Source organism: Meles meles, chromosome 6 (assembly GCF_922984935.1).
Source record: "Meles meles chromosome 6, mMelMel3.1 paternal haplotype, whole genome shotgun sequence".
NCBI lineage: Eukaryota > Metazoa > Chordata > Mammalia > Carnivora > Mustelidae > Meles > Meles meles.
Window position 1 is genome coordinate 40,682,562 of NC_060071.1, and position 14,882 is coordinate 40,697,443.

Genomic DNA, 14,882 nt, shown 5'->3' on the forward strand with positions numbered 1-14,882 from the left:
ACATAAAAATGCTACGTTCCTTAAAGAAAAAATATACCAAGGTAAAAATGTTATGAAATAAATTATTACTTAAAGCTTGTTTTTATGCTACAGAAATGTTTCATGCCTTAAATCACTTTGGAAAGATTTCTTCTTTTCTTTTCAATGCATATTCCAATACTGGTAAAATAACAAATAGAGTGAAAAACTATTGGGGGTCCTTCAGATTTGCAAATACAAAGATTATGACTATAAAACACTTGCTAGCTAAGTCATAATAAATTTTAACCAAATATTTCATAAAGCTTTTCTGGTATAAATTAACATTTACCAAGACCAAAGGAAACTTACCTCATAAGAATGTTTTAAAGAACTAGATAGTTCATTTGTGAAATCTCTGTTACTATCTCTTGATAAGTTATCAACTTTATCTTCATTTCCAGATGCAAACTTTATGAGTAATTGTGATGGTCCCCCCTTAGAACAATTGTGTTGAAGGCTGGATAAACAGGAAACATTTGGGTAAGTTCCTCCCAGTGAAATACTTCTTTGTAAAATAGCATGGTTTTTGTTTATCTGTAAATTTGGTCTTTCCAACTGTCCATTGATATTTATTTGGTAATCTATGTTTTGAGAGGATGGTAAACGTGCAGATGTCCTGTGCATAAGCTTAATGCACTCTGAATCAGAATTAAGCTTCATTTCTGACATCTCTGGTTTACACTCACCATTTGCTGTTTCACAATCTAATGTAGTTGCTTTTTGTTGGGTGAAGTGCACTGAGACACAGGAATATCCTTCAGATGACTTTTCACAGACAGGCTGATTCGGACTATTACGTGCAACAGCAATTCTCTTCTGTAATGAGCCCTTCCTGTGAAGTGCTCGTATGTCTCTTCCTTCCCCGGGAGTACACATTGTTTTAGATAACCGAAGCCCATTGACAGCTGTGGAAAGAAATCCCTTAGCACCAGTCCCATCCTCGCTGTGGGCAATTTCACTAGGAGAAATAATAAACTGGTGTGAGGTTTGATAGGATCCTTTGCTTGGAAGAATATCTGTACTTGTCGGAGAAGTTGGTGGGGTATTTGAAGGACTCCGAGGAAAAATGACTAAAGATGAACAACGCTTTAGTGGAATTTTTGAGTTCCTGCTCACTGGCAATTTCATAATTTCTAGTCCACGCTCCGAGTCATCCTGGACAAAAGGAACAGTACTTGGGCTTCTTGAGAAAATTTCACATGGAGTAGTGTTCCTGTTTGGCACACTTCTATTGGAGGTGCCGTCGGAAGGTACATTTCCACCCAAAAAAGTATCATCCGTTGGTGGAAAAGGAGAACCACTGCTGTCGCTGATGGTACTGTTTGTGTAGGAACCACTGCTCGTGATACTGGTGCACGACCCGTAATCACTACCGTTGCTGCTGGAAGACCCATTCTCACTGGTGGAAAAGTTGCTAAGGCTACGGCTGCGAAGGGCAGGACTGCTCACAAGGTCACCATCACTCACAGCGTTCAGTTCGTTCTCAGTCACAGCACTGTGCTCCATGCCGTCCCTCAAGATACACGTCCACGAAGCATCCTCCCTGTCAGCTAAGACACTGCTAGGCTGAAGACATCCACTGTACCTTGTTGGCTGTAGTGAAATCTGCAGACAGCTACTCTTTTTATTAACATTTTCAGGTGAAGGCACAGATGGTCTTTCCTGAGTCTTAACGTTTCCCTGCATCAACGGAGCTTGTGCGGTCTGTCTAGGAGTCAGCTTCATTTGCACAACGTTCGACTTTGAAATCCAGCTTGGTCTCTTGAAGCACATGTGAACACTGCTCTCCAAATCATCTTCGGAGCTTTCTGACAAAGGGTAAGTATTGCTTCTTCGGGCTGCAAAGTGCAATCGTAAGCTTTGTGCCATTTGTTCTCATTTCCAAACATGTTAAGGGCTGAAAGTCATAACAAAGATCTCTGTTGGTAGACAGGCTAGCGGCAGCTGGGCTGCATCAGAGGAAAAAATCATTTGTGGTGCCTGAAAGAGCTCTGAAGTAGTAGTCTTTCTCCTAAGTAAAACCTTAGATACCAGATATCATAGAAAGAAAAAGACGACCCATTCCTGAGACTGACGTTTCCACAAATTTGAATCGCTTGTAGTCAAAATGCCTTCACTTACAAAGCACTTGATTTCCAGCGACCTTTCAGCTGAGCTCAGCTGCAGCGCACTGCCTCAAACACTGCCAACCTTGTTTCAATTATACCTTCTCCAATTTGCATGAATGAGTAACACAAGAACAACAATCTTCTAGCATTTCAAGTTGAAACAGTGTTTTTTTCACTTCTGCTCTACTAAATGAACATTTAACCATGTGAATCACGGTGCCTATACTTTCTCCAGCAGTTTGACCACTAATATTTTTACCCAGAGGGATAGAATTACAGGAAGTTGGTAGGAATGAAACCCCATGTAATTGAGTATCAAATCAAGGATTGAATTTCCAAAGAGCAGCCAAACTAGGAATCTCGTCAAGTTAGTGCAGAAAGGCATATATTCTGTTTTTGTTTTTTGTTTTTGTTTTAAATGTGTGAATTCAACAGACGTATAAATTGGAAGTACCAAAACTTTGGGGTGAATTAAAACAGACGCATTAAATCAGATAGATAGTTTAGCTTCCAAAACACTACTTATGAAAAGTGAAAGCTTAAGGATAGAAATACAAATTTAGCCTAGTAATGCTATTGAAAAATTGAGCATAGGTCTGAGAAAGAAAAGTTTTAAGAGAAGCTGTCACCAAGCATTTTCTCCTGTAATTTTAAGGCCTTTTCCAGCCAAGTAGTACAGTCTTTAAATGATGCCATTTATATTTTGACTATTAAAACTCTGCCAAGAAATAGCCTAAGCAAACATTCCATTAAAAATATATGCAGATTAGACAGAAAAACTATACTCAAATATAGTTTGAGCACACCAGATATTTTATTCCACTGTCTCTGCAATTCATTCACTTAAGAGAGTGGTGTGGTAAGTAAAGAAGTCAAAAAAGGATTTAACACATCAAATAAACATATCTCAATGCCAATTCTGTTCTGAAAATTCTAAGAGCTCTTTGCTGGCCCCTACTGGTGTGTTGAAACAATCCACTTAGCTGTTTGATATCTATAAAGAATACAAACCGTGCCACACATTTCTTTGTATAAACAAAGTACATACTTGTTTACATTTTTGAATACTAGCGTTGCCCTAGAGGTGGAATTACTTACTACTGCTGATAAAGCTCCCACAGTAGAGAACAGTAGACTGTTTGTCCTCCTAGAGGTTGTGATTTTGTATATATATTTTTTCTGCTTTGTATTTATTTAACCTTTACTTTATTTTCAGTTTACTAGGTAATAAAAGTTTAATATTTTAATTTCTCCCTTAAATGTCATAGACCAAGGTTGGTATTCTATTTGAAAGAAACAAATTTATTTTTAAATAATACTCTAGGGTATATTTAAACCCCTTACCTGAATTTTATAGCTGGAACTCCAGTAATAAATATATACTGGCTCATTCATAGGAAAGTAAAAAGTAAAATAGTTCAGTTGTTTACACCACATGGTACTACACCCAAGTTGTATTTTTCTAAGTAAGATTTTTTTTCTAAGTAAAAGTAAATATGTAAAACATATACTTACTTGTACTTTGTTTAAAAAAGAAAACACCTTAAGATAGATCTGTTCTCAATCATAATTTTCTAAGCATTATTTTTAATCAATTAGAATATGATGAAATAGAAATATGGAATTTATGAAATTATGTTTCTGACTAGGATGATATAGTACTATGTTTCAGAATATGTACAATAATTGTAAACTTAGCAATAAAATTGTTATGTAATTTTGGTTTTATATAACCTACCTCCTTTATGATTTTACCGACTTCAGTAAGTATTCCCTTATAATCCTCTCTCTTTATAGAAGAAAGAGTCCCAATCTTTTCACCTTGTCTTCAAATGATTTCAGCTTTTCTTCCTCAACTAAGTTAGGGGTCTCATAACTCAAAGAAGGGAACACATCTAAGAGGCTAATTAATGAGATCTAACTGCTCATGCCTGTGGCCTAGAACATCTAGTTAACAGGCAAGACTCCTCTGGTTGTTGATATAACCGAGCCTCAGGTATTTGGCTAGATAAATGTTTTCTCTTTGGTAAGCTTCACTAGAAGCTTTAGTCTCATGTGCCCCAACTACATTTCAAGCTTGCAGAGTGCCAGGACCATAACTACACTTTTCTTCTGATCTTCCTGGGCTCATGCTGGGCACCGAGTAAGCACGAAGTAGCACCAGAGAGAAAGCTGGATGGATGGATGGATGGATGGTCACCACACTTACTCCGACTGCCTAAAGCTTTCTTTCAGAATTTTTTTTTTAATAGATCCAGCTATTACTTCTGAAGAAATATCCGAAAGTACCACAGCTGGACAAGAAGGGATGATGACTGAAAGTTTTCAAGGAGGGCTTCAGCCAAGGAAAAAGAAGGTGAGAGAATCACGTGCACTTCCCAGCCTGCCAGTCTGAGTTTCAACTGTAGAGAGGCTCAGCAGGGTGCGTTGCTGGCTCTGGGCTGGGACTGCACAGGATCTGTCCCACCATCACAGCAGGTAAGTGGAGAACTGGGGGCAAAATGTATCCCCTTAGTCAGATATTCCAAAAGAGGAGTGTAACCCCAAACTTAAGTGGAGAAGAGCTGGAGAGCGGTGACGGCCCTCATCTGGGAGGAATCTATGCAAATCCTGAAGAATTTCACCTTCTGGAATGAAATGGATAATGTCTGAGGATCAGACTGAAGCTCAGGGTCCCACATTCTGAGGCGTTTGGTTATTGATGATGCACATAAAAAACAATGTGAAAAAACACAAATACTAAATTTCACCTGGGCCCATCTAGAAAATCTGTAGAGACAGAGGTGGAAAAAATCTCTAGTCTACAGAAAAGGCAGAAACGCAAACAGAAAACAAAAAACTCTGCACCTTACCATTCTGATAACGAAATGTCAACATCTGTCATGTCAATCAGCCTTAAAAAGTTTGACTGCAGTTAGTGATGAAGTGTCCTTTGGCAATAAAGAAGCCCTTTGGCTTATTACGATTGCTAATAGATTTCATTTGCAGTATCTTCCATTACTATTACAGTTATCGCTTCTTGAGGGGGAAAGATATGTTGTGTAGTCCGACACTAAAACCAAATTTTAAAAATCCAGTTTCTTTCTTAGCTAAAAAATGAATGATTGTCTCTTAATAACTGATATGCCTTGGATACATAACACTGTTCTTACACCTTCGTGTTCAAATCTTACAGGTTTAAAATATACACGTAAGATGCGAAGAAGATCTGAAATAGCATTCCTCAGAGACAAAATTAGGAAAATGAGAGGACTTAAAAAGAGTCTTTAGGAAATCAGGAATTAGAACTATCCTTTCATAACAATAAAATCAGGCTTACTTTTGTCTTTTTCTCCCCCCTGTGTAAGAGCTGGCCATCCTTTAGAGGACTTTATCAGTGTGAAGGGGACAGACAGTCTTCCCTGTAGAAAGGTGGGGGTGGGGAGAGGAAATGAGGCAAATCTGCTCAGGGAGAGAGCACCCTGAGCCTGGGCATACCCACCACAGCACAGAGCATGAGTGTGAGGGAAAGCGAGACAAAGAGGCCAGCTTTCCTTGAGTAAGACTGCAATCTGTGCAGAAGTGACAGAAAGAGAGGTGCTTGGGAGGAAAGTGGAAGGGTACACAGCAGCACCAGGGAAGAGGGGAAAAAGTTGCATCCACCTCTCCATTTTATGCAGAGCCTCCATAATCCCCTTAAGTCGCCTCTCACGTCATGGATTCCCAGCCCACGATGCGCTGCTCTATTGAGATAGACCCTCGCTTCCTGTTTCACGCCACCAGTACAATATAACTTACCAACCGATTTTCATCAAATACTTCAAAAAGAAGCCGGTGCTGCTGAGGATGGACCTAAGTAAGAAAAACACAAAGTTTCTTTAAAAACAAGTGAACATGTACCCCTGGGGATAAAAATACATTATATGTTTATAAAAAAAAAAACTGGAAGCAGAGGCGAACCATAAGAGACTATGGACTCTGAAAAACAACCTGAGGGTTTTGAAGGGGCGGGGGTGGGAGGTTGGGGGAACCAGGTGGTGGGTAATAGGGAGGGCACGTATTGCATGGAGCACTGGGTGTTGTGCAAAAACAATGGATACTGTTACGCTGAAAAAAAAATAAATTAAAAATTGTTAAAAATAATAAGTTAAGAAAAAAAACAAGTGAACATCAATCAACCCGGACTCTGAGAAATTAATGCCTGAGATGTTGCCATCTCCTAATTCCTTCTATTTACGGTGTATTTTAAATTACACGAGACACGTCATACAAAGGCAGGGCAATCCTATGTCACCCATTTTCTGATAGTTCTACCATAACAACGAAGTGGATTTGCGTGCTTATTTTTACACTTTTTTTCTAAAATAGGATAAAAGAAAATTTCAAAAAATATTTAAATATTTGCAAGCATTTAAAAATATAGATTGTATTTTAACTTCTTATGATCAATTTTATTTACTGACTTCTTATATACCAAGTTAGAACTACCCAAAGTGGATACTGATTTTATGGAAACTAGTTTTCTGAATCTTTTTTAGTAGTGACTTGATATAACTATTTGTTGCTTCTACTATATAAAGGACACAAGCACTCAAAAGGTATACACTGAGTTTTCACTTACAGGATGAGTAAAAATTAGCATGCATGTTTTTTTTTCAAAGATGATACTTTCACGTTTGCTGAAATATTTCAACATCAAGCTACTATCTAAGAAATATCAAATACAAAGAAAATCTTTAACAATTTTTTATACCAGAGGTTAAGATGATACATAAAAAATTCCCACATTTAAACTGATTTTCCCCCTATGATATATTACATTATACACTGTGATATTTTGAAACTTTGGTTTACAAAAAACAAACAAAAAAACCTTCCAAGCCCCCCAATTTTGGTTTCCATGTTAAAAGTATTAACAATCTTCAGCAAAAGGTCTAACAGGTGTGACAAAGACATTTAGATACCTAAGCCAATGTCCACTCTCCCATATGTCCTTCTAAGAACATAATCCTAATTTTACAATATGCCCAGGTCACCATACTGTACAACTCTGGGGGAGAGAGCATTAATTTTTCTAAGTTAAATAAATAAATAAAGTTTACTAACCTTACATACACAGACTGATCAACCTGATGACTTTTTTTTTTAGGTTTCAGAACAATCAAGAGGTAGAACTTTTAGTTTAATCTAGCCAGACTAGTTTCAAAATACAAGCTCTTAATTACTAGGTTATATGGTCTCTCAAAGTAAAAATAAAATAAAATAAGATAAGATAAAAAAACATGAAGTAAATGATACAAAAAGAAAACAAGTCATTGTATTAACATAAAAAAGTATTTCATCAGAGAAAAGCATTACATAGAACTATAGTTTCAACTTATAACATTTAGTGTTTACAGTGAAGATGCAATTGGAATAAACATATCTTAAAAAGGCATTAAATATACAAAATACATACTAGTGATGAGAGAAGGAATTATTAAGAGTAAATGTAGTCTTTATTTTTTTCATTTATTGATATTTTCCATAGCCTGATATAGAGCCGGATACCTAAGTATTCCAATGGCAAGTTAAAAAAAGTTGTATTTTTTTATATTAGGCCACAACATACAAGAAACATCTTTACTGCCTTTAATAAACGTTATTCAGTTTATCTGGATTCTCTTTATCCTTATAATTTTTTCAATTATGTTTCTATTTTTCTTACTATTTTCTTACTACTTAGCTCATTTTTCCTCATGTAGTCTATTTTTAAAAATTAATTCCAGTATAATTAACAGAGTGTTAAAGATTTCTTTTTTTAATTTTTTTTATTTGACAGAGATCAGAAGCAGGCAGAGAGGCAGGCAGAGAGAGGGGGAAGCAGCTCCCTGCTAAGCAGAGCGCCCGATGTGGGGCTCAATCCCAGGACTCTGAGATCATGACCTGAGCCGAAGGCAGAGGCTTAACCCACTGAGCCACCCAGGCGCCCAACACAGAGTGTTATATTAGTTTTAGGTGTACAATATTGTGACTCAACACTTCCATACATCACCCGGGGCTCATCATGACAAGTGCCCTCCTTAATCCCGTTCACCTGTTTCACCCGTTCCCCCCACTCGTCTCCCCTCTGGTAACCATTAGTTTATTTTCTGTATTTAAAAGTCTGTTTTTCTGTTTGTTTCTTTTTTTCTTTGTTCATTTGTTTTGTTTCTTAAATTCCACCTATGCATGAAATCATATGGTATTTGTCTTTTTGATTCATTTATGTCACTTAGCATTATACCCTCTAGTTCCACCCAAGTTGTTATAAATGGTAAGATTTCATTTTTTTCTTAATAGTGGACTAATATTCTATTGTGTGTGTGTGTGTGTGTATACCAATCTTCTTTATCTATTCATGGACAGTTGGGCTGCTTCCATATTTTGGCCATTGTAAATAGTGCTGTAGTAAACAGGGGTGCATATATCTTTTAGAATTAGTATTTTCATATTCTTCGGGTAGTAAAATTGCTGGACCATATTGTAATTCTATTTTCACTTTGAGGAGCCACACTATTTTCTACGATGGCTGCACCAGTTTGCATTCCCACCGAGAGTGCACAAGGGTTCCTTTTATCCACATCCTCGCCAGCACTTGTTGTTTCTTGTGTTTTTTACTTTAGCCATTGTGACAGGTGTGAGATGATATTTCACTGTGGTTCTGATGTGCATTTCCCTGGTGATTCGTGATGCTGAGCATCTTTTCATGTGTCTGTTGGCCACAGCCTGATGAGTTTTTTATATACACATGCCGTGTCATCATCACCTAGATCAAAGTATCGAATGTTCTGTTCTATTTTATGTATTGTGTTCTCTGCAGTTAGTGCCCTCTGGACTTGTTCAACATGGACACTCTGAATGTGTCTATCTAAAAATGATTCCCTTATATCCGGCGACAACCGAAGAGGTCAACCTATTGAAAGTCCTTGGATGGGCCTCTGGGAGAGCTCTTTAAGTGGAGCTAACTCAGCTGGAGGAGAGAGATGTTACTGCTGTCCCTTGCGTTTCTCTTCCTGACTTGGTCAGGACAGCTGGCTCTCCTATAGTCATATTGTGGCCATGGAGCAAACTATTGGGGACGGAAGCCCCAGTCAAGGATGAGACACCATGGAAATAGAAAAGCAGTGTAAGACAATCATCTTTTCTAAGAAGAAATAGAGGAATTTGGGGAGGGGATGAACTTTGAGCTGAAACTTAACAATGGAAGAATTTGAAGAAAATACAGAGAATATTTCCCAGCAAGGAGAGTACATGAGGAGAGACATGGGGGCAGAATGAGCGTGCTCTAAGAACATCAAACTGATAACATTTTTGTATTAGAAAATGGCAAAATTTTGGATTAGTTAGGCTACAGCCAGGCTGAGGGTACTGAAATCCAGAAAAGGAGTTATGACTTGGCTGGTAGGGAAGAAAATGAAGCTTTTAAAGGAAAGACGACATGATGTGGGTCATACATAAATATTATTTTGTCAGTGATACACAAAACAAATTAGGCTGGAGAGAAACCCTAGAGTCCATAGGGACTCGAGCATGAAGTGTGTATGAGAGCTTTGCCCGAGATGGTCCCAATGAGAATACGAAGGGAGAAAAGACCATGAAAAACATTTTGAGTAAAAAAAAAATCAAAAGTCTCAAGGTCTGTCAAAGTACCTGGCAGACACAGGAGAAGTCTGACAAATATTGCTAAGAAAATAGGTAGAATGTCTGATCTAATCAGGCCTCTGCTGTCCTGGTTTAGCATTTAATTAATCTTCCTAACAGGATTCACTACCCCAACTATTCTCTTTTAAATTTATCTTTCCTACTATAACTGGATTGATTTACCTAAAAGACTGCCTTACTCAAAAGTCGTTCCCAATGGCCTAAAGAAGGAAATCCCAATGATTGAGCATGGGATGATCCTTCATGATCTGAGTCCAGTTTGCCTTTCCAGCCTCATCTCTTACAACAGTCCCCCTGCCAACCCAAATATACATACATACTACATTCTAATCACATTAGAAAAAGATGACTCACCACTCATTGGACTTCGGACCTGTACTTCAGTACATGCTAAGGTCTCTTCCCTTGAAACACCTTCTCTGCTTTATGTTCAAGCCTTAGTTCAGATGTCAGTTTCTCCTTAAAGCCTCACCTCCCCAGTCACTTCGACTCCTCTGTCTTCAGCTTATTACAACACTGACTACAATCTTCCTTTTATCGAAGTTAACAGGGAATATGTGCTGTTTCCCCACTGAATTACAAACACCATAAGAGACTTAACATGTTGTTTCCTGTATATGAGAGGCACACAACAAATGCAACAATACACTTGAACACGTGTGGTGAGAATACTAATTCAAAACAGCAGCCTGAACATGAATATTTGTCCTCTCCCTCCTGAGATCCCATTGAAGTAATAGTAAAGGAGTCTGTAAGAGGTGTAAAACCAGTACAGCAAAGATAATATGACGATCATCAGCAAGTGGGCTATTTCAACAACTCCCCAGCAGACAGATGAAGTAGGGATGAAGGCAGTAAGCAGCGCAGAAGCTGGGAACTCAAAGCAATGCCATGATCCCAATGAGAGAATGCTCGTGTAGCACCGCACCTCTGGGTGGTCCACACACAGACACAAACAGACACACATGCATCATCAGAGAGTTTCTCTTTGCATCTGATTTCAGCTCGAGGTTTTACAAAAATGCAACCACCAATTTTAATATATAAAACATAAATGGACACTAAAAATGTAGCATGGAATTGTTGAATGTTTATGCTTTGCATATATGGAACAGGTGATTTTTCTATTGTATCACTGTTAAGTATGATTAGATTATCAGAGATCACAGATGTATAAACATAAAAACTGTCCTTAAAGGAAAAAAAACAGATGATTTATGGAACAAAAGAAAACACTTTTTAAAAAAACCTGTAAGGAGAAATATTTGGGAAAGTTTTGACTCCGTAAAGCAAAAACAGGATAGTATAAAAAGGGAACAACTAGAGAACGAAGAGGCATTGGAAGTAAAAATGACTGCTGAATTCAAATATAAACAGCTTAAGGTAAATTGGAAAAAAAAATCTCAAAATGTAGAACAAAAAGCTAAGTCGAGGAAAGTATGAGAGAAAGTAAAAAAGAGGATTTTCAGGTGCCTGTGTGGCTCAGTGGGTTAAGCCTCTGCCTTCAGCTCAGGTCATGATCCCAGGGTCCTGGGATCCAGTCCCGCATCGGGCTCTTTGCTCAGCAGGGAGCCTGCTTCTTCCTCTCTCTCTCTCTCTGCCTACTTGTGATCTCTTTCTGTCAAATAAATAAATAAAATCTTTAAAAAAAAAAAAGAGGATTTTCTGAATCCTCAGAATTCAGTGAAAGAAGGGAACCCTAATGCTCCAAAGTAGAAGTTGAGAAAACTCTGGCTGTAGGCCAAATCCAGCCAGCCACCTGCTTCTTTTCCTTTTTTTTTTAACAGACCATAAGAATTTTTAAAAAAAACTTAAAATGACTACACTTTAAATGGATATATAAGTAGCTACATAATAGCTTCAATTTTTGCCTCCAGGTCCATAAACCTAAAGTATGTCCTATCTGTCTCTTTAAAAAAGTCTGCTAGGGGTGCCTGGGTGGCTCAGTCGGTTAAGCGTCTGCCTTTGGCTCAGGTCATGATCCCAAAGTCCTGGGATCGAGACCCACATGGGCCTCCCTGCTAACAGGAAGCCTACTTCTTGCTCTGCCTCTGCCCCACCTCCCCTGCTCATGCTCTTTTTCTCAAATAAATAAAATAAAGAGTTTAAACTTTGCTAACCCCTTTCCTAAGACACTCACTGTATATTATCTATTAATTTCTCTCTGCGTCTAACATGGTACTGAATAAGACCATCCTTGGAAGGTGTGAAAAAACAGTCACTCAAGCCATTTTCTGTGTGTTCTCGGATTCCCATGAAGAATTCTGGTTGAGAAAGAATCAGTCTAGGTGACTCTGCATCCAACCAGTTGGAATTCTCAAATGATAATACGGAGGAAAGAAAATTATTACAGAAATTACTTACACAAATCTTCAGAGCTGAAGGGAAACAGTCTTTAAATTGAAATGCTTACCAAAGGCCCAACACAAGGAATTTAAAACTGTACACATAAGGCACATCACTGTGAAATTTTTAAAACACTAGGATAATTATAAAACATTTCAGAGAAAGAGAAAAGAATCAAACCCAAAAGAACAAGAATCAGACTTCTCAACAGCAACACAATGCTCAACAATGTTACCATGAAGTCATGCCTTCAAGTTCCTGAGGAAAAATTATTTTCAACCTAGAGCCCCATCAGTGGCCAAACTATTGGCCAAACATAAGTTGGCTATTTACTTATCTGTCATAGCTTGAAGGCAGTTTGGGATATGGACGTGTGAGCTTATTCAGCAATACGGGAATAATGGCCAAAATAACAAACAGAAACAGTTAAAAAGCATTTTTTCCTGGGAAACAGGAATAGAAAGGGGGAAATGGAGCACTAGAGTCTGTCATTTCCCATGATAAGCCCCTTTATACAATCTCTGTTTTAAGCTATGTGTGAATTTTTTTTTTTTTTTTTAAAGATTTTATTTATTTATTTGACAGACACAGATCACAAGTAGGCAGAGAGGCAGGCAGAGAGAGAGAGGGAAGCAGGCTCCCTGCTGAGCAGAGAGCCCGATGCGGGACTCGATCCCAGGACCCCTAGATCATGACCCGAGCCGAAGGCAGAGGCTTAACCCACTGAGCCACCCAGGCGCCCCTATGTGTGAATTTTTTGATGAGATAATTCTTAAACATGTGGAGTAAAGCTATGGTCACACACACAAAAGGAGTTTATAGGGTCATATTCATAGGGAAGGTGAAAGCAGAAGAAACAAAAACTAAAATGCTGGTGATAGAATTTTTGGAAAAAAAATAAGCATGTAAGTCTATAAATGAATAAAATACTAGAGAAAAAAAATTGCCAGAGGACTAACTAAATGTTCAAAGAAGAACAAAGTGTCAACTTATTCTATAATTATAGAATATATAATACATATAAATGTCAATTTATTCTATAATGTCCATAAAGAATCTGAAGTAATGTTCCTGGAAATTCTGCTGGTGGATGCAGAAAAAAAAAAAAAAAACAATGCAGGTACATATCAGAAAGTAGCTTTATTGAGATACAGTATAGTTCACATACCATATGACTAACCCACTAAAGTGTGCAATTTAATAGTTCTTGGTATTTTCATAGAGTATGCAAATACTGTCATGATCTTAGAATATTTTCATCACCTTGAAAAGAAACCCCATGCCCTTTAGCTGTTGCTCCTAATTTCCTCTCAACCTCACTAATCTCAGTCAACTTCCAATTTACTTTTTGTCTCTATCGATTCATCAATTCCAGACATTTAATATAATTGTATAACATGTGGTCTTTTGTAATTGGCTTCTTGCTACTTTTTTGTGATTCACCCATGTTGTAGCTGGTATCAGTATTTCATTTCTTCTTAGAGATAAAAAATATCCTATTGTATGTATAAACCCCATTTTGTGTATCCATTTATCTATTGATAGACTTTGAGTTGTTTATACTTTTTGACTATAATGACCATTAATGGTGCTAAGAACATTCATGTACAAGTTTTTTTTTGTTTTTTTTTTTTATTTATTTGACAGAGAGAAATCACAAGTAGGCAGAGAGGCAGGCAGAGAGAGAGGAGGAAGCAGGCTCCCTGCGGAGCAGAGAGCCGGATGTGGGGCTCGATCCCAGGACCCTGGGATCATGACCTGAGCCGAAGGCAGAGGCTTTAACCCGCTGAGCCACCCAGGCGCCCCCATGTACAAGTTTTTGTGTGGACATATGCTGCAAGTACATTTTAAAATAAAATTGTAAAAATTAAGTGGATGTCTAAAAGTTAATGGTATTTTTATTTATTTATTTATTTTAAGAGCGAGCGTATGAGAGGGGGTGGGAGGACAGAGGGAAAAGGAGAGAAAGAATCTTAATCAGGCTTCATGCCCAGCGGGGAGCTCGACACAGGGCTCAATCTCACAACCCTGAGATCATAACTTGAGCCAAAATCAAGAGTCAGACGCTTAATTGACTGAGCCATCCAGGTGCCCCAGAAAGATAATTTTATAAGAATAAAGCATTATATAAATTGAAAGTATCTTGGCATTTTCATTTACATGTTTTATGTAACATGCTTTCTCTATATAGTTATTTTCATTAACAAATATAAAAATAAATTACAGATACATAGTCATGGTGGGGGGGGGGAATCCAAACAGTAAAAAAGATACACAATGAATGATAAATCTCTCTCTTATCCTTGTCCTCAGAGAAAATACTGCAGTTTCTTAGGTCCTTCCAGAAGTATTTTATGCAAATACCAGCATATGAGAAAGCATTTTTTTGTTTCTGTTTTTACACAAACAGGTGCATCATATACATACAATGTTCTGTGCCTTTGTTCCTCCATCAGTATATTTTGAAACTAATGCTCTATTAATACATATCTATCTGTTTCTTTTCAAATAGCTAATGAGGATTTCACTATATGGCTGTACCATCATTTACTTAGTGCTTTATTAAGGGGTAAGGGGGGGTCCCCCACTTCTTCCTAGCTAACAGAATTCTGTTTTTATTCAAATAGTGGATGGCAATATGTGTCAGGGATAGATGGTCACTCTCCACCCCCAGGGGCTGAATCTTGATTCTTCTAAGCCTCGTAATTCCATTCCCCTTACCAAAAATGGGATTAGAAATAGTAC

The 14,882-nt window shown here is 37.8% G+C and overlaps 1 protein-coding gene across 3 annotated transcripts in view; it reads right to left on the reverse strand.

The window, feature by feature from the left end:
• The window catches only part of NEDD4 (NEDD4 E3 ubiquitin protein ligase), a 121,398-nt gene that overhangs the window by 70,262 nt on the left and 36,254 nt on the right, over positions 1-14,882 (reverse strand). For all 3 annotated transcript variants that reach the window (XM_046008637.1, XM_046008639.1, XM_046008640.1), the window contains one exon: positions 5,907-5,960. In XM_046008637.1, the coding sequence (XP_045864593.1) occupies positions 5,907-5,960 (54 nt within the window). The remainder of the gene's footprint in view (positions 1-5,906; positions 5,961-14,882) is intronic.